Below are 19468 nucleotides of genomic sequence, written 5' to 3'. Positions count from 1 at the left end.
CAGGAAAACGCTACCTGCCCAAATGCATAGTGCCAACTGTAAAATTTGGTGGAGGAGGAATAATGGTCTGGGGCGGTTTTTTATGGTTCGGCCTAGGCCCCTTAGTTACAGTGAAGGGAAATCTTAATGCTACAGCATAAAATGACATTCTAGACGATTCTGTGCTTCCAACTTTGTGGCAACAGTTTGGGGAAGACCCTTTCCTGTTTCAGCATGACAATGCCCCTGTCCACAAAGCGAGGTCCATACAGATATGGTTTGTCGAGATCTGTGTGGAAGAACTTGACTGGCCTGCACAGAGCCCTGACCTCAACCCCATTGAACACCTTTGGGATGAATTGGAACGCAGACTGTGAGTCAAACCTTAATCGCCCAACATCAGTGCCGGACCTCACTAATGCTCTTGTGGCTGAATGGAAGCAAGTCCCAGCAGCAATGTTCCAACACCTAGTGCAGGGGTGTCAAACGTCCGGCCCGCGGGCCCGGATCAGGCCCGCAAACGGGTTTAATCCGGCCCGCGAGATGATAAAAAAAATTAAAATAAAAGATTTAAAAAATAAAAATAAAAATAAAATGTGTAAAGTATAAAAATGTGCTGCAATTTTTCAATAAAATAAACTGCTGTTCCAATTGCGTCCACTGGATGGCGCAATAGCAATTGTGTTAAGCAAGCAAACTGTTTATACCGGGGCAGAGCAAGTAGGTCAAGCACGTGCAGCCAATGAGCTACTTTGTTTTGCCCGCGATATTTATTACGGCTTCTACTTTTAACATTATGTGCTTTGGCACCCTCATTGCCCCAATATGTCTCTGTCAAAAAAGAGAAAAGTGGATGCAGAGTGCAGAGTGTTCCAAGAAAAATGGTCATCCTATTTATTCATGTTATTGAATGGGAAAGCTGTATGTTTGGTGTGTTCAGAGCATGTTGCAGTGCTGAAAGAATATAACCTTCGTCGCCACTATGTGAGTCTTCATGCCGACAAATATGACAACTTTCAAGGACAGCGGAGATGAGAGAAGGTGAATGAACTGTTGGCGGGTCTGAAGAAACAGCAGTCTGTGTTTACTCACAGCCGAGACATCAGTGACGCTGCAGTGAAAGCTAGCTACCTCATTGCTAATGAAATCGCAGTGGCTTCAAAACCATTTAGTGAGGGTGAATTTGTAAAAACATGCATGATGAAGGCAGCGGAGATTGTGTGCCCTGAAAAGCGGCAGGCTTTTGCAAATATCAGCCTGACAAGAAACACAGTTGCAGACAGGATTTCCGATCTTTCAGTGGATTTGGACAGCCAGTTGAAGCAAAAAGTAAAGTCATTTATTGCGTTTTCGGTTGCAATTGATGAAAGCACGGACATTACAGATGTTGCACAACTGGCCATTTTCATCCGCGGAGTTGATGACACATTGACCGTCACCGAGGAGTTTGTGGAGTTGGTGCCGATGACAGATACAACGACAGCAGCTGATATTTTTACCTCACTCGTCGGCGCGCTGGACAGGGTCGGAGTGGACTGGTCCCGCACTGTCAGCCTGGCTACAGATGGTGCAGAGCACCTGAATAACTTGAACAAACAGCTGCAAGGGCGCAACAAAGTTGTCACGCAGTATTATGACAGCATACGTTCTTTCAAGTTGAAGCTGTCATTGTGGGAGACGCAACTTGCCGGTGGTGATGCAGCTCACTTCCCCTGTCTGAAAAATGTGTGCGCGACCCAACATGTGGCAGACATGAAGCGGTTCAAAGATAAAATAACGGGACTGTTACGGGAGTTTGAGCAACGCTTTCAGATTTATGTTTATATGTTTTTATGTTGATGTGCTATTGTTTTTAATTGTTTTTATTTTATTTGTATATTTAACCTATTCTTGACTCTGTGGTTCTTGCACTTGTTTGGGGAACAGGATTTCATTATTTTTATCTACATTTCTGCCTGAGAAATGACACCCTGATATAGTTCTATGATCTGTGATATACTTCTGTGAATCACTGAGGCATTGTGTGTTTGTGTGTTCTTTGTCCTCAGAACTTTCAAATAACTTGAGGTGTTTTATGATTAATAGTGATGTTGTGCTTTTGGACACTGTCCTCAGGCTCCAGCTTTATGTTTATATGTTTTTATGTTGATGTGCTATTGTTTTTAATTGTTTTTATTTTATTTGTATATTTAACCTATTCTTGACTCTGTGGTTCTTGCACTTGTTTGGGGAACAGGATTTCATTATTTTTATCTACATTTCTGCCTGAGAAATGACACCCTGATATAGTTCTGTGATCTGTGAAACAGTTCTGTTAATCACTGAGGCATTGTGTGTTTGTGTGTTCTTTGTCCCCAGAACTTTCAAACAACTTGAGGTGTTTTATGATTAATAGTGATGTTGTGCTTTTGGACACTGTCCTCAGGCCCCAGCTTTATGTTTATATGTTTTTATGTTGATGCGCTATTGTTTTTAATTGTTTTTATTTTATTTGTATATTTAACCTATTCTTGACTCTGTGGTTCTTGCACTTGTTTGGGGAACAGGATTTCATTATTTTTATCTACATTTCTGCCTGAGAAATGACACCCTGATATAGTTCTGTGATCTGTGAAACAGTTCTGTTAATCACTGAGGCATTGTGTGTTTGTGTGTTCTTTTTCTTTAGAATTTTCAAATAAACTTGACTTGTTTTATGATTAATAGTGATGTTTTGCTTGTACTATTTTGGACACACTGATCGTATTAAAACAAAGAAAACAATCTGAAGTTGTTGTTTTTAAGTTATATATACCATGATTTTTCCGGTCCTGCCCACTTGGGAATATATTTTCCTCCATGTGGCCCCTGAGCTAAAATGAGTTTGACACCCCTGGTGTAGAGTCATTTTACCATCTAAACCGATGTGAAATATATTTTCAATAACCAAAAGTATTGTATTTTCAGCTGTTTGAAGATGGTGTACAAAACCAAAAGTAAGAAGACGCAAAAACGATACTTAAGAATGGGAAGCATAGAAATAGTGCACATAGAACAGATATACCACTTCTTAGACTTGCGTTCAATGAGAATGACAGATCTATTACTCATATGTCTATATGAATTTGGTCGTGTTGCCCAAAAAGTTGCAGCTTTAAATGTTTCAAGGACAAAACTACATGTATTTAAGTTTTAGTTTTATTAATTTTTTTGTTGGGGACAGTAACATTAGGAATCTAAAAAATATATACTTTATGAAAAATGTTTTTATATATTTGTAAATTTGTGTATATTTAGCTCACATAATCTAATTTTAAAGTATGTATTTAGGTGTCTGTTATATAATAGATGTGGCAAAAACAAAATAGGCATTAATAAATATATTTCTATAGCTTCCAAAATATTTTTTACAATGGTGGGGGGTGCCAAGATGGAGGCACGGTGGCTTCAACACAGCGCCCCTATCAGTCATCTAGTGTATATATATAAATAATTGGGCACACAGGCTTGATGAGTTCTCTTGGCACTTATACATGTTGCAAAGTCAGTGCCTGGCCTGCTAAACGGGGGGAATATATACACATACATAGTGGGAAATGTATCTCAAATTGCTAATGTTGCTAATTGTATGCAGTCGTTAGTTTACAAAACCATATTGTGTATTGCAGTCACTCATTTTTCATAGTCATAGACTGCTTTCAAGGTAAGGAAATACATATTTGAACTATACCTTCAGTGTCATAACACTGAACAACCTTTTCTGACATACATTTCTTGTTCAATATAAACATGTTACAAACAAAGGCATATTGCGTCTACATTTAAAAAAAAGCAATGTCAGAAGTGGGATTCGAACCCACGCCTCCAGGGGAGACTGCGACCTGAACGCAGCGCCTTAGACCGCTCGGCCATCCTGACAGATACACTGAATCTGAAATTGCCATCACTTGAACGTGATACCTTCCCTAGTTTACGCGTCAAAACATTTGCGATCGAGTTAAGGACCTTATTTTATTAGCACAAATTCAGACAATCATAAAATTTGAAAAATGAAGAAGAATGGTATCCGCTTTTAAGCTACCATTGCAGCAAGCCAAGACTAACGTTTACTATTCACTATGTTTGACAAAGAAATGCCTTCATAATAGCAAACCTTGATGCGTTGGTTTGCCTTCGTTTAGATATCAGGTAAGAAACCTACTTTTTTAGCTATCTATCTTTAACTTCAGAATAAATGTTTCTGACTTCATATTGCTTGCTGTCTTGCGGCTATAAAGGTCCGTGTAGCTATAGTTTTGGGAATACTACCGCCTACTGGACATTGGTTTTGGAGTTTTATTACGTTGAACAACGATAGAACAACAGACATATACAGTAAGGACACAAGCAAACAGACAGTACATGTTGTCTACTTGTTTTGAACAGAATATTCTTATTTACTGTATTATTAGCAACAACCATTATTGTATTGGACAGGTTGACTGAGAAAAATAGTGTACTTTCTCACCATCAGCACCTCACACACGTCTTTAAGGGACCCTATTGTTTAAACAAATAATCATAAGAATAATTAGTTAATAGTTAGGTATTGTGTAATCAGCCCCTCACTGTCAGTGTGTGATTAACAATGTCGTTATCTTTGTGTTGGTCCAGTAGAGGGTGCTGTCAGACCAGTTATTCTTAAAAACTTTATTTCAACTACTGTAAAACATAACAGAACCACATATTATGTAGAATCAAAAGCTATTTTTTGTAGCAAATTAATATAATCATTAAAGATAGTCTATCTGCCTGTTGTGTTTGTATTTGTAAAATATGATTAGGACCAGCACATTTCAGGGATGGCCATTTTGTATAGTTGTCCAGCTGAAAATGGGCAAATGGTAAGATATAGAAAAGCCAAAGTGGCACATGAAACATTTTCTGGTAAATTAAACACAACAACAAAATAATCAAACAGTGCTTTACTGTAGGTTAATAATATTAATTTGGCACAATACCAGGGTCAAAAGTGTCACAAATTTAAATATTAAAATATTTTCAGTAGGGTGCAAGAAATGCAGGTGAAGATATTTTATATAATCATAATCGTTGTACAGAACATTCAGAGAAAAAATACTCTCAAATATATATATATATATATATATATATAGTATGCAATCATCTTTATTCCATTAAATTAACAACATTGACAATAGGTTTTATCCTAATTTCTTGTCTCTTTTAATTTAATTTCTTGTAGCATATAATTTAATATAACCGCACAATTGAATGCATTTAGACAAACAACTGAAGAAGCTACATAACAGGATAACTTGCAGAAAGTCGATATGCCTTGTAACATAATAATCATTTGATACTTTCAACAAACACAATGCAAAATCATAAAAAAAACATTAAGCATTGAATAGTTGCACATGGTTTATAGGCCTACAATCCTTGTTCATTGATCTGCTACTGTATAGTACTGTATTTTCAAATGTTAAAATTAGAGGGACTTAGAGAGAGTGCAATCCATTTCTTATGCAATATTGATTGTCATTGTTCCACCTCTAAAAGCATGAATGATTCATTGCTGCATGTCACCCGACACCTGTTCTCTCTGCTTTGATTATACCCAGGTGGTTGAGGTTGCGTTTCCTCACACAGTGACAAGAGCACACTTGTATCTTACTTACTGTGATTCTGTCCTGGTTCACAGACATTCACCCAAGTCAAACCCTCTAGACCTATATAACTTCAATGGAAACCTTTCCTTTCCCTAAGTGCGAACGCTTGCGTCCCTTACTCAGTCTACCTAATGGTAAGCTGTTTACGGGTCATTTTCATACTTTATGTCATAGGCTACGGGTCCCTCCATGGTGAATCCAAGGTAAAAGGAGACCTCCTCCGTGCTGCATCCACTCCGGACTCCACCAAGGTATACTGGACGCACTGAGATTTTCAGATTGCCCCCGTAGTAAACATAAATGTCACCGTTTTCAGTTTTCCCTTTGACCCGTAGTAACAGGTTTTGTATCTCAGGGTCCCTCCATATTGCTCCACTTTGCCACAGTTGATGTGGGTTTGGGGGTCTATCTTTGAATGAGGCCTTCTTGTGTGAGGTTTTGGGTCCCTCTTTACACAGGAACTGATCAAGCCTGCCTTTGTGAATTATTCTCCTCAGTCCTCTTGAGTTCCCGAGGTAGAAATGTGCGATGCAACTCTTCGCCGGAAACATGTGGGAGAAGCGACGATGGAAGGATTTTTTTGATGATGTGACGTACGTGCCAATGTTTTTGAATGTTGTTGTGCTTTCAAGCAAGTTGTCCTTTCTTGGCCACATCAGCAACATTGAGAGGTAGTATAGCTCTGTGCAGTTTGAATGGGTTCCCTCTTCTTGCAGTGCCTCGTTGAGAAGGGAGACCAGCTCCTCGTACCTCTTCAGCAATGTTGAGCTTGGCTTAATGCAGTGAAGAACAATGTTTGCAAGGATGAAATTGATCCGGTCAGCCATGAGTTTTCGTGTAGAATGTTGAACAATGAACTGCCATTTCTTCAGAATTAATTCCATTTGTAACCCATTCTTCTCATTCAGACACTGGAGAAGCCCAGCAAATGAATCTGCTCGCTTTTGCTCCAAATAGTTTCGCTGCTCCTCAATCTCCTGACGGAGACTCAGTTTTGGTTTACTGGCCCTTTCAGAGGCCCTCTCTTCTCCCGAGGAACAGAAGATCTGCATGTACTTCTTGAAGTGCTCTGATACTTTTCGTTTGTTTCTGTCCTCTGCTGTCTCCTTCTCGATTGACCTCGGCTTCAGGTATGTGAAGTAGTTCTCAAAAAAACTGAACATCTCCTTCAGCCGTGGCTTCAAAGAGACCAGGAATTTCTCATGGTCTGCCAGAACAGCAATGAATTGAACATTTGTACTGTTGCTTGTTTCATGAAAATCACTCACTGGCAAGTGGTTTTTGAGGAACTGCAGCATTTTGTCTCTTTGGTGTGCGTCACTTTTGTTGAAGAAAGGAATATCTTTAATGATATCAAAAATAATAATTGAAACTTCCATTTCACCAACATACCCAGATGTGTTGTAAGTTCGTTGCCTCTTTCTGTTGGGCAGATCAAGGGAATCCATTGGCTCATCCTTCTTCGCGAGTTCCTGTGAATCTCTGAATGCTTTGGTGGCCTGAAATGCTAATTTGAGGCATTTGTCTAACACTTCTGGTGTGAGCTCTTCAGCATGCTCAATTTCATATTTCAGGTGGCTTTTGTACACCTGCCCTAATGTGTCAGCAATGTAAGAATTGTACTTTTTCTGCTGTGCATCCTGGGCCCATTGCAGAGCAGAAGTATAATCTTTCTCTTTCAGGTAGAAATGCCTTGCCAAAGCTTGTGGCACAGTTGCGTTTTTGTCAAATCTCTTTGTTGCTCTTACAAGAACTTCTTTGATTTGGCTGATTCCCTCATCCGTCTGTATATCTTCAATCAATGGAGAGAACAGTGTATCTTTGTCATGTCCAAGTTCCTTTCTTTGCCGCGTGATCAGCATACTTTGGATGTTTTGAACCAGGATGTCCTTACCCATCCCAGATTTGTACAGCAAGTCACAGTGCAACAGATTGGTTGTTATTTCCCCCAGTTGAAGCTTGTGCTTTCCGGTAAGGACTTTGAGGCAATTACTTGCAATCATTTGGTGTAGAAACCTAACTGCCTGATAAGTGCCATGCTCTTCAATGTTGAAGCGGATCAGAAGCGTGGAGTATGGGTTCATTTTGTCCTCAAGTGTCTCCTTTCCCCACAGGGCATTCCTAATCCCCACAAACTCCTCACACAGGGACAGGGACATGTAGGAGCCGTTCACATACGTATTTAGCAACGCTAAGAGTGAAAATAGCTGTCCTTCTTTTCTGGAGGTGTCAAGGTCTTTCAGGGTGTTGCACACCAGATTCTTGATGTACTTCTCACTGAAATTGTTTGTCATGATCATGAAGGCGTAGAACGTTTCAGGTTTTTCATGGTGACCTTTGAGCTCTTTCAGTTTCACCTCAAAGAAGCTCTGCTCTTTGGTGGAGAGTTTGTTGACAATGAACACGTTATCAAGTCGGCTGTTTCTGGAACTCTCTGCAGGAATTTGTGATCTCTCACAGTTCAGTATGATCACCATCAGAGTCTCAGGTTTCTTCTTCTCATTGGCTGCACTTAGTATGCATCTCTGTAGGTCTTCAACGTCCTCCCAGTTGTCCACCAAGAGTAGAACAGGAGTAAAACTCGACTGCTTCTCTTTGCCACAGGTCAGCAGGTGTGCGACTTGGACTGCGATCTCACTGTTCTGTGCTATGGTGTTTTTCAGAAAGGCACATCTGAATTTACGTCTCAAATTCCACAACACGTGCATGGCCAGTGTTGTTCCACCACAACCTGGATGATGGAAGAGGTTGATTATTACACATGGCGATGTGTACCCCTCTGTAGGTGTGATCAGGTTGTGAAGATCCTCATACTTGTCACGTTTGATGAATGGCAGACAACCTGGCCTCTCGGACAAGTAGAAGTTCCACCAAGTCACCTGTCCGCCTCTATAAAAGTCCTCCTCCGTGTTGGTCTTGAATTCCTCAAAAGTGTCCTTGGTTTCAATTTCAGTGTTCTCACATTCATTTTCACTCAGGATATCAAGTACGGTCATCAGCTCTTCGTCTTTTTGTGTCAGGAGGACCGAACTGGAGCCAGAAGATGGCAGATATCTCCTAGAGGACCGTGTCTGGGGTTCTTTGATTTTCCTGATGGTGCAGTCAATTTCATTCAGACTCAGTTCGTAGATACATTTACTGGTGATATCCACTTTGCAGCGAGTGTTTATCATGTCTCTCCATTGACTGAACACATTTGAATCTTTGCATATGCAGAGCATATTATCCTCACCCTCAAGAGTGCGATAGATCGCACAAAAGGCCTCGAGTATAGGGCTTGAGATGTCAGTGACTCCTGAGTGAAGCATGAACACCACAAGTAATCTGTCTTTCGTCAAGACATCTGGATCGCAGAGAAATGAAACCATATCGCTGATTTCTCCGGCACGTTTCTTCAGCCAATCACTGGTAGTGAAAGGTCTGTCTGCTTCACTGTCCTCATTGGCTCTACCATTACAAAAGATCCAGCTTGTCTGTTTAAACAAGTTCAGCTTTCCGATAACAGTGGAGACACTGTCATTGGTATTGTACATTCGAGGGTAGTGAAGATTAGCTATGCGATCTGTTCTGTAGAAACAGCATGTCCCGTTCATGTCAGATTCTGGGTCAAACTCGAGCACTGCAAACAACTTCATCTCTTTCAAAAAACCCAAATGCTCAAGTTGACTGGGGTGGCACTTGTTTGTGACAACTATAACTTGCAATGAGTTTTCAAGTGTGTCTCTCCCATGCGTTATCAATTGTTTTAGCCTCTGACCTTGGTGGTTTTGGTTGGGCTGCTGACAGTTGCTCTCCTCGTTTGACTTGCGTGCTGATGACCAACATTTGACTTCCTCTGTCAAACCACTCATCTTCTCCTGAAGACTTCTGGGATTATTGTCTGCAAGAACGTTGATACTCTTTGGGCCTTGTCGAAGAAATAGACATTCAGTTTTGTGTTCTTCTCCACTATGTTCAGATATTATTGAGGTATAGAAAAGCTTCTCTTGAGTCTGTGAATAACTTGGGACAACATCAACTTCTATCACCCACTTGTCTGAAGTCGTGCCATCTAGATGTTGAACCTGAAAGAATTTTGGAGGCCTGATGCATGCTCTTGCGATGTTTGTGTTTACTCCAAAGTGTTCCTTGAGACGAAAGTCAAACTTGTCTGTATACATATTGAATGATGGCAGTTTTTGCCCAATCACCTGTCCATGCATGTGTCCGGGCCCGCCTGTCACCCCAAAATGAATGGTCCCATTGGTGCGAGAGTTCATGCAGGCTGCGGAAAAACAAAACACTTCCTTGCTGAACTTGTCAAGAATATCTTTCTCACTGGCTTCCTCTGTGCTTGGCAGGATCTTGTACTCATGTACCGGGTCAATGAGATTGCTTGGACCGGCTTCAGGCGGGAGGGTATCATTTTGTATGTATGTGAACGATGGGTCGTTTTTGTCGAAGGGACGTGGGGGACATATTCTCTTCTCCAGATTCAGAGCTGTTTCAAATGATGAGATGGAAGTCTCACCTTTTCTCGGATTGTCCTCCATATTTCCATAAGCTGGAATGGATTCCGACCCTCCCATTGGCAGCTGAATGGGGGATGCAACATCTGAATCTGAACGTCTCAGTTCTTCCACTGATGTCCATGAAGAGCTTAGACTTGGAGCCACCGACTCCGATTTCACACTGTCAGAATCCGTAGTTTCCTCATTTGACCCTATCCTAGCTTCTGGTATGGCTCTAAATATTTCCTGTCTTCTGAAGGAGTCACTCTCATGGGATCTCATGCTTCTCCCTACACTCTCCAAGTAGTTTCTCAGTAGCTCTACATTTTTTATGATTTGAATCGCAGGCCCAAACTTAACACCTAAATAAGTCAAGTCCTGTTTCTCAATGCAAACCAGGCTAGCTCCTGACACATCCTGTTCATAAAGTTTTGTTGCGACCTCAGGGAGTTTGAGGCTACTAATTAGCCACTCTTTCACATGCTCCTTAGTCCAGTCTTCGATTCTCTGTGGGAATTCTCTGAGGTCGCTGGCTCTGTTCATACCTTGATGTTCTGTAGGCTGAGAACCAAATAAATAAAAATGATCATCAACAAATGCAGTAGTATTTTTTTGAAAACCAATTAACAGTTACTGTACCTGCACATGTAGTTAATATTTGTTATTTGCCAAATCACCAATGCCTTTTGTTTATTATTAAGAACAAACAACAATCCACTGAATATACATTTACAATGAATACATACAATTTCAGCTCAAATCTTGCCAACATACCATTGTTGCATGCACTCCACCAATGGATAGTTGTGTTATGTCTGAAATCTTCATCCTACATTAGATGGAAATACATTAGGTGGAAATACATTAGGTTGAAACACATTCATTTGAAATTAAACCAATTAGCTGTTTTGGATAACCTCAAATGTTGTTTTTATACGTACATGCATGGTATTGTGTATTTTCTTTTTGTTTATTTTTTATAGTAATGATTTCCCACATGACCGACTGTTAGATCAAATAAAAATCATAAATTACCTTAGAGATGGATCCATTGACTGGTCACTCGTCATTGACAGATAGCTGGGTGTAGGTGAGTCTGCTCCCTCCCTGTGAAAAATACATGGAGATGTGTTTTTAATCAATCCTATCCTCATGATGTACAATCGCTTGCAAGATTTTGCAATCACACATTCAAAGCTTCTCAGAGTAGGAGTGCTGATCTAGGATCAGGTCCCCACCTGTCCATTCATTATGATCTTGTAGATAATAGGCCAAATCTTCCGCACACCCAAACCGATTTAGTGAAGGTGCTGGAGTCAAAATGCTAAAGTGGAGAAACAGGAAAAGGTCTCTGCACATTCCCAGTCAGATGCAAATTCATTTATTTAACTGTGGCTGAGCTTTCGGTCAGTCTACCGTCATCAGAGAATATGCAAAATGTCTCCCGAGTGGCGCAGTGGTCTAAGGCACTGCATCGCAGTGCTAGCTGTACCACTAGAGATCCTGGTTCGAATCCAGGCTCTGTCGTAGCCAGCCACAACCGGGAGACCCATGGGGCGGCGCACAATTGGCCCAGGGTAGGGGAGGGAATGGCCTGCAGGGATGTAGAGCATGGCGTTTGCAACGCCAGGGTTGTGGGTTCTATTCCCACGGGGGGCCAGAATGAAAAATAAAAAGATAATGTAAGTCGCTCTGGATAAGAGCGTCCGCTAAATGACTAAAATGTAAATGATGCTAGTCAGTATTCCTACTGTGAAAACGGGCCCAGACCTTTTGTTTCTTGCGCCGTGACCTTGTGGAAGTCGATTGCCTGACACATTGCAACGTCCTCATTATGAAAATCATAAATTACCTGGGATTGGGAATAAACTCTCTCTTGTAGTTTATCGGTGGATCCATTGAGCGGTCACTCCTCATTGACACACAGCTGGGTGTAGGTGACTCTGCTCCCTCCCTGTGAAAAATACAGTCAGTGCCCTAACCCCATAACATAGCTTGTAATGACTGCAAAATGTCAGTTGGAAATCGGGACCCATATTCAAAAGGCCTGTTCTCATTGCACCTTAGCCCGGGTCTAAGAGTCTCCTTATCCCTGGGCTTATGGAGATTTTAGCCTGGGGCTATGCGAATGTTCACACTTGCACATTCTAGCACCATCTTTAGCCCAGGGCTAGCTGGTCCTGCTCCGGAGCAGGGTTAGCACCATCCTTAGCCCAGGGCTAGCTGGTCCTGCTCCGGAGCAGGGTTAGCACCATCCTTAGCCCAGGGCTAGCTGGTCCTGCTCCGGAGCAGGGTTAGCACCATCCTTAGCCCAGGGCTAGCTGGTCCTGCTCCGGAGCAGGGTTAGCACCATCCTTAGCCCAGGGCTAGCTGGTCCTGCTCCGGAGCAGGGTTAGCACCATCCTTAGCCCAGGGCTAGCTGGTCCTGCTCCGGAGCAGGGTTAGCACCATCCTTAGCCCAGGGCTAGCTGGTCCTGCTCCGGAGCAGGGTTAGCACCATCCTTAGCCCAGGGCTAGCTGGTCCTGCTCCGGAGCAGGGTTAGCACCAACTTTTTTGGGTTTAGCCCCAGAAACACGGTGCCAAAATAGCCGGTGTCAAACAGGGGTTCAAGAAAAACGCATCTCATTTTTCACTGTCCAATCACAATAGCTGGATTTTCACCTAATTTGCATATGCTTGTGCTGCCTGTGTTGAGTTATGCACACTATTTTAATAAGTACATTTATGCTATTTCATCCTTCCATCTGAGGACAACAACGTTACAAAAAATGAAATATTTTAATCAGTGCGAAAACATTGGTTGCTATGGCTAACAAAAATGGTTGCTATGCAGGCAGGCTAGCGTCTTCTCCCCACTGTCCCTAGGATATTTCAGCCCAGGATTAACAAATGTTTGTGTGAACACAGGATAAGCTAGCCCAGGGTCAGTCTTAGCCCGGGGCTAAGAACATTGCAGTGTTAAAAGGCCTGAAGTGTCTCAGAGTAGGAGTGCTGATCAAGGATCAGTTCCCCTCTGTCCTTTATAATATTATTAATTATGATCTAAAAGGTGAAACTGATCCTAGACCAGCACTCCTACTCTGAGACTGTGAATACAGGCCCAAACCTTTTGTCTCTTGTGCCACGTCCTCGTTGGAAGTTGATTGGCTGACCCATTGAGTGATCACTCTTCATTGACAGGCAGCCAGGTGACTCTGCTCTCTCCTCCCGGGCCACCATGTCCTGTTCACCAGGGCAGAGAAGACTTGTCCCTGCAACGTCCTCATTATACTCCTGTGGGACAGTGGGACTACTATGTAGCCACTGGCGGACATGTTCTTTCTTCCCGCTCTCTGCACCCTCAGGCAATGCAGTGTTGTCACTCATCCTGTCTTGACACCAGCATTCAGGTCCCTGACAAAGGCAAGAGGGGTGAGAGGAAAAATGTATTTACTTTCACTGTGATTGTCTCACCTAGCTGTCTTAATAAGATGAATGCACTAACTGTAAATTGCTCTGGATAAGAGCATCTGCTAAATGACTAAAATGTTATTTAGCCATGTATCAAAACCTTGCATCTCTCTCTAACCTCATACTCTTTCTGAAACTCTCAGCTGAAGGGCATCATTGAAACAAGAGGAAGCAATATACATCCAAATCATAGCGAAACAGGTCTATTAAACACACATTCCCATATGATTCCCATACCATTCCTCTGCAAATAAGCCACTTGGGATACTCTTGTTGAAAATGTATTATGTTTCCCAAACATTGTAGTTATGTTGTTTGTAGAAAAGGTATATCATATTGTGTTCCCTGTTACAGGAGTGGGTCGCAGTTCCGGAGCGACACACTAGGTGTCATCCTCCGACAACCATAGGCACCTCCTCACTCATAGTCGGGACTAATTATCTGCCTATTGGTGTCACCTGTGTCTATCTGATTCACTTGTGTATTTATGCCCTCACTTCCCTGTGTTCCCTTGCTCAGTTTTCTCTGCTAGTTCCTTGATGTCAAGCAGTACGTATCAGTGTCGGATCATGTGACGGAGTTACAGGTACTCGAGAAGTGTTCTCCCTGTGTCATTGTGTTTTTCCAGTCAGTTAGTATTTCGTATTGTTTGCTGTCAGCCTGTTTTTTGGAGACATATGTGACATTTGTTTTCGTGAATAGTCCGTTGTTTTGTATCCTGGTTTTGGGACCACCAGTAAAGATCCTTGTTTCACCATCTCTGCCTACTGCCTACTGTCTATCCTGCACTGCACCTGGGTCACACCTCACACCAACCCTTACAGTTCCCATGCAGTAGAAAGCTACAGTTGAAACAATAGCCAAAGTGGATAAAGGTAATCTGGTTACTCTCTCCTATGGTCCAGCAACAGGGATAGCAGATCAGACACCTCTCCTCGATGACTCAGCAGTGGTTGCACACGCAGTATGTTTCATTTGACAGTAAAACTAACCTGGGATATCAGCTTCTCACATTAACTTGCTTGTGATTTGAACAGTTTTATGGTATTTGACTATGGCTTACTTCCGAAACATTACTATGAGAAGCAAACAAACCTATTCATTGCCTATCCCTTCAACAAACATGGAGACTGAATTAAAACGTGTCTTTCTGCATTCCAGAGATAAACAATATACCAAGGAAGTACAGTAGACTTGCTACGTCAACTAAGATTTTCTCTCTGGAGGGATTTGATTTCAGTATGCTATTGAGTATACTTGAAACTTTATCACCCATGGATTATGTCTGATTTATGCATTCAGAATCTCAGTTATTGCATGAGAATAATCTGTATGATTATTGTTATAACTAGCTACACGTAATGTGGCTACATTCATTAGTAATAAGTAGGCTAATAACAGCAGTTTACAATATATTTATTTAGATAATAACAGAATATGTCCAAGACTTTAAACATAACCTTACCGTTAAGAGTCCTAACTTTACTTTCTTAACTCATATCTGCACAGTTTGAAAGCTGTGCTCTTGGATCCTGTGCAGCCACAAATATATCAGTAATCCTTTCCCCGCTGTATTCTTGACAACGAAACACCAATTCTTCACGTATTCCGGGCCGCACTTAGAAGGTGCCGAATATATCCTTTAACCCCTGACGTTAGTAATACATGAGTAATATGGTCTATTTAGTAGCTCACAGCTAGTAGATCCTTAGCCTGCGTCTGAACAGGTGTGGCGGCTGACAACAGATCAGACTTTAGACCTACCTATATAAAAGGAAACCAAAGGGCGGAGTTAGGGTGTGTGGGAGGTGGCTTTGGATATATATTTCAGATATTTGTGTCTTGGATTAAAATACGGTAGAAAGTAGAATGAAAAACCTCTTGTTGATAAAACAAGAATGAAAAACTGGTTTGGGGAGCGTTCTTCTTTGTGGGGTTGTTTGTGTTTTCTACCCGTCTTCAACTCTAGGCTCCACTGTCTTGCATTTGTTATGAAGGCAGAGAGTCTGGGAGCCAGTGGACCAGTTTTGTGCTGGCTCAATGCCCGTGTTCCTGCCCTGACCTGCCATCTTCATTACATTCTCTTTGTGGCTGTCGTCTATCCTTGAACACCAGTGGAGGCTGTTGAGGGGCAGCTCATAATAAATGGCCGGAACGGAGCAAATGGAATGGCATCAAATACCTGGAAACCATGTCTGATGTATTTGATACCATTCCACGAATTCCGCTCCAGTCATTACCACGAGCCTGTTCTCCCCAATTAAGGTGAAACCAACCTCCTGTGTTGAACACCCATAATCTTCAACAACCACAATGTATAATACCTGATCATGAGTCAAAGAACATAATATGGATCCTGTAGGACACAATGAACTGTAGGACTCTGGAAAACAATAGTGTACATCTACATGTTAACAGTTGACAGGATATTTTATTTACTGACAGAGGTATAGGAGAATCTAGTACAGTACAGAGACAGTTTTGCAGGATACGTAGGCTAAAACACATACTCTTACATAGTTGGTGAAAGGTGGCGCTCACACAGAAAACATACTGTACACTGAGTGGACAAAACATTAGGAACACCTGCTCTTTCCATGACATAGACTGACCAGGTGAAAGCTGATGATCCCTTATTGATGTCACCTGTTAAATCCACTTCAATCAGTGTAGATGAAGGGGAGGAGACAGGTTAAAGAAGGATTTTTAAGCCGTGAGACAATTGAGACATGGATTGTGTATTTGTGCCGTTCAGAGGGTGAATGGGCAAGACAAAATATTTAAGTGCCTTTGAACGGGGTATGGTAGTAGGTGCCAGGCGCACCGGTTTGAGTGTGTCAAGAACTGCAACGCTGCTGGGTTTTTCACGCTCAACAGTTTCCTGTGTGTATCGAGAATGGTCCACCATCCAAAGGACATCCAGCCAACTTGACACAACTGTGGGAAGCATTGGAGTCAACATGGGCCAGCATCCCTGTGAAACAGTTTTAACACGTTGTAGAGTCCATGGCCCAATGAATTTAGGCTGTTCTGAGGGCAAAGGGGGGTGCAACTCAATATTAGGAAGGTGTTCCTAAGGTTTTGTACACTCAGTGAATATCACAATGCAATGACAGGTTATGTTTAAAAGCAATGAGGCACCTTGGGGGTTTGTGGTATATGGCTAATTTACCACGGCTAAGGGCTGTTCTTATGCACGACGTAACGCGGAGTGCCTGGATACAGCCCTTAGCCGTGGTATATTGGCAATATACCACAAACCTCCGAGGTGCCTTATTGCTATTATAAACTGGTTACCAACATAATTAGAGCAGTAGAAATAAATGTTTTGTCATACTCGTGGTATACGGTCTGATATACCACGGCTGTCAGCCAATCAGCATTCAGGGCTCAAACCACCCAGTTTATAATAACATTTATAAATAAAATGTTAAAGCATATTTCTAATCATGTAAGGCAGGTTAACGCTTGGCTCTTTTTGCAGAATGACAGAAGGGACGAGAAGCAAAGAGCTGCAGTGCCTGGTTGTATAATGGACCTGTAGTGGATGTAGTGCCTGGTTATATAATGGACCTGTAGTGGATGTAGTGCCTGGTTATATAATGGACCTGTAGTGGATGTAGTGCCTGGTTATATAATGGACCTGTAGTGGATGTAGTGCCTGGTTATATAATGGACCTGTAGTGGATGTAGTGCCTGGTTATATAATGGACATGTAGTGGATGCAGTGCCTGGTTATATAATGGACCTGTAGTGGATGTAGTGCCTGGTTATATAATGGACCTGTAGTGGATGTAGTGCGTGGTTATATAATGGACCTGTAGTGGATGTAGTGCCTGGTTATATAATGGACCTGTAGTGGATGTAGTGCCTGGTTATATAATGGACCTGTAGTGGATGTAGTGCCTGGTTATATAATGGACCTGTAGTGGATGTAGTGCGTGGTTATATAATGGACCTGTAGTGGATGTAGTGCCTGGTTATATAATGGACCTATAGTGGATGCAGTGCCTGGTTATATAATGGACCAGTAATCATGGACACCTTGGTCTTCATTATAGGGCTAATCACAAAAAATATGTGTGTGTTTATTTGTGTTTGTGTGTGTTTGTATGTGTGTGTGTGTGTGTGTGTGGGGGGGGGGGGGGCAGGGGGGGGGGGGGGGGGGGGGGGGGTCAGAGGGGGCTAATTCAGTCCTGGGATACCAGGTGAGTGTAATTAACTACCAGGTAGAAATAAAAAACAGAAGTGTTTAGGCCCTCCAGAACCGGAATTGAAGAACCCTGATCTAAAGGGACGGACGACGGCTGGTCTCTACAGGAGGGTAGATATAAATAGACGGATGATGGCTGGTCTCTACAGGAGGAGAGGATAAAAAGGGACGGACGACGGCTGGTCTCTACAGGAGGGTAAGATATAAAGGGACGGACGATGGCTGGTCTCTACAGGAGGAGAGGATAAAAAGGGACGGACGATGGCTGGTCTCTACAGGAGGGTAGATATAAATAGACGGACGATGGCTGGTCTCTACAGGGGGAAAGATATAACGGGACGGACGATGGCTGGTCTCTACAGGAGGGTAAGATATAAAGGGACGGATGATGGCTGGTCTCTACAGGAGGGTAAGATATAAAGGGACGGACGATGGCTGGTCTCTACAGGAGGGTAAGATATTAAGGGACTGACGATGGCTGGTCTCTACAGGAGGAGAGGATATAAAGGGACGGACGATGGCTGGTCTCTACAGGAGGGTGAAGATATAAAGGGACTGACGATGGCTGGTCTCTACAGGAGGGAAATATAAAGGGACAGACGATGGTTGGTCTCTACAGGAGGGTGAAGATATAAAGAGATGGACGATGGCTGGTCTCTACAGGAGGGTAAGATATAAAGGGACTGACGATGGCTGGTCTCTACAGGAGGGTAAGATATAAAGCGACAGACGATGGCTGGTCTCTACAGGGGGAAAGATATAAAGGGACAGACGATGGTTGGTCTCTACAGGAGGAGAGGATATAAAGGGACAGACGATGGTTGGTCTCTACAGGAGGGTAGATATAAAGGGACGGATGATGGCTGGTCTCTACAGGAGGGTAAGATATAAAGGGACGGACAATGGCTGGTCTCTACAGGGTGAAAATATAAAGGGACAGACGATGGTTGGTCTCTACAGGAGGAGAGGATATAAAGGGACAGACGATGGTTGGTCTCTACAGGAGGGTAGATATAAAGGGACGGATGATGGCTGGTCTCTACAGGAGGGTAAGATAAAAAGGGACGGACGATGGCTGGACTCTACAGGAAGGAAAGATATAAAGGGATGGACGATGGCTGGTCTCTACAGGAGGGGAAGATATAAAGGGACGGACGGCTCATTTCCTTTTTTCTTTCTCCGCCCCCAGACACCGCACCCCCTCCAGCAGCATGGGAGTACCATGGTGGCGATCTATAGAGAGAGGGAGAAGGGGAGGGAGGGAGAGAGAGAGGGGGGAGGGAGGGAGAGAGAGAGAAGGGGAGGGAGGGAGAGAGAGAGTGGGGAGGGAGGAGTATGAGGGAAGGAGGGAGAGGGTGGGGTAGATCGGGTTGGTGGGGAAGAGATAGGGAGACAGAGTGAGAAAGAGGGAGGGATGGGTATTGAGAAAGAGAGCGGAAGAGTCACTGTTATTTTGCTGAGTCAAAGGATCATATTGAGTGTGTGATGTAGAGGAAGTTGTAGAGAGCTCTGAGTCCACCAGAGGGTGCTGTCCACCCTTTAACACTGACAGGCCATAGTACATTTGTTGCATAATAGCATTTAACTCAGCAGTATGCCTTACTATAAATACCATAAGTAAGTAGTAACTAACCAGATATTTCCCCTATTAACACAGGGTTACTGCCCAGATTATCAGTGTGTGTCA

At 42.7% G+C, this 19468-nt stretch overlaps 1 protein-coding gene across 1 annotated transcript; it reads right to left on the bottom strand.

The window, feature by feature from the left end:
- Nucleotides 1–5115: 5115 nt before the first annotated feature.
- Nucleotides 5116–13484, bottom strand: LOC311117999 (sterile alpha motif domain-containing protein 9-like; the record flags this gene model as incomplete). Its single annotated transcript, XM_084192880.1, has 5 exons — nucleotides 5116–10678; nucleotides 10892–10946; nucleotides 11153–11224; nucleotides 11970–12071; nucleotides 13225–13484. The coding sequence occupies 5 exons, from the start codon at nucleotides 13482–13484 to the stop codon at nucleotides 5771–5773; spliced, it is 5397 nt and encodes a 1798-aa protein (XP_084049006.1). The 3' UTR covers nucleotides 5116–5770.
- Nucleotides 13485–19468: the final 5984 nt, after the last annotated feature.

This window comes from Coregonus lavaretus (genome assembly GCF_964263955.1).
Source record: "Coregonus lavaretus genome assembly, contig: HAP1_SCAFFOLD_8703, whole genome shotgun sequence".
Lineage (NCBI taxonomy): Eukaryota > Metazoa > Chordata > Actinopteri > Salmoniformes > Salmonidae > Coregonus > Coregonus lavaretus.
The sequence above is the reverse complement of the archived record's forward strand: the minus strand, read 5'-3'. Positions and strand labels throughout refer to the sequence as shown.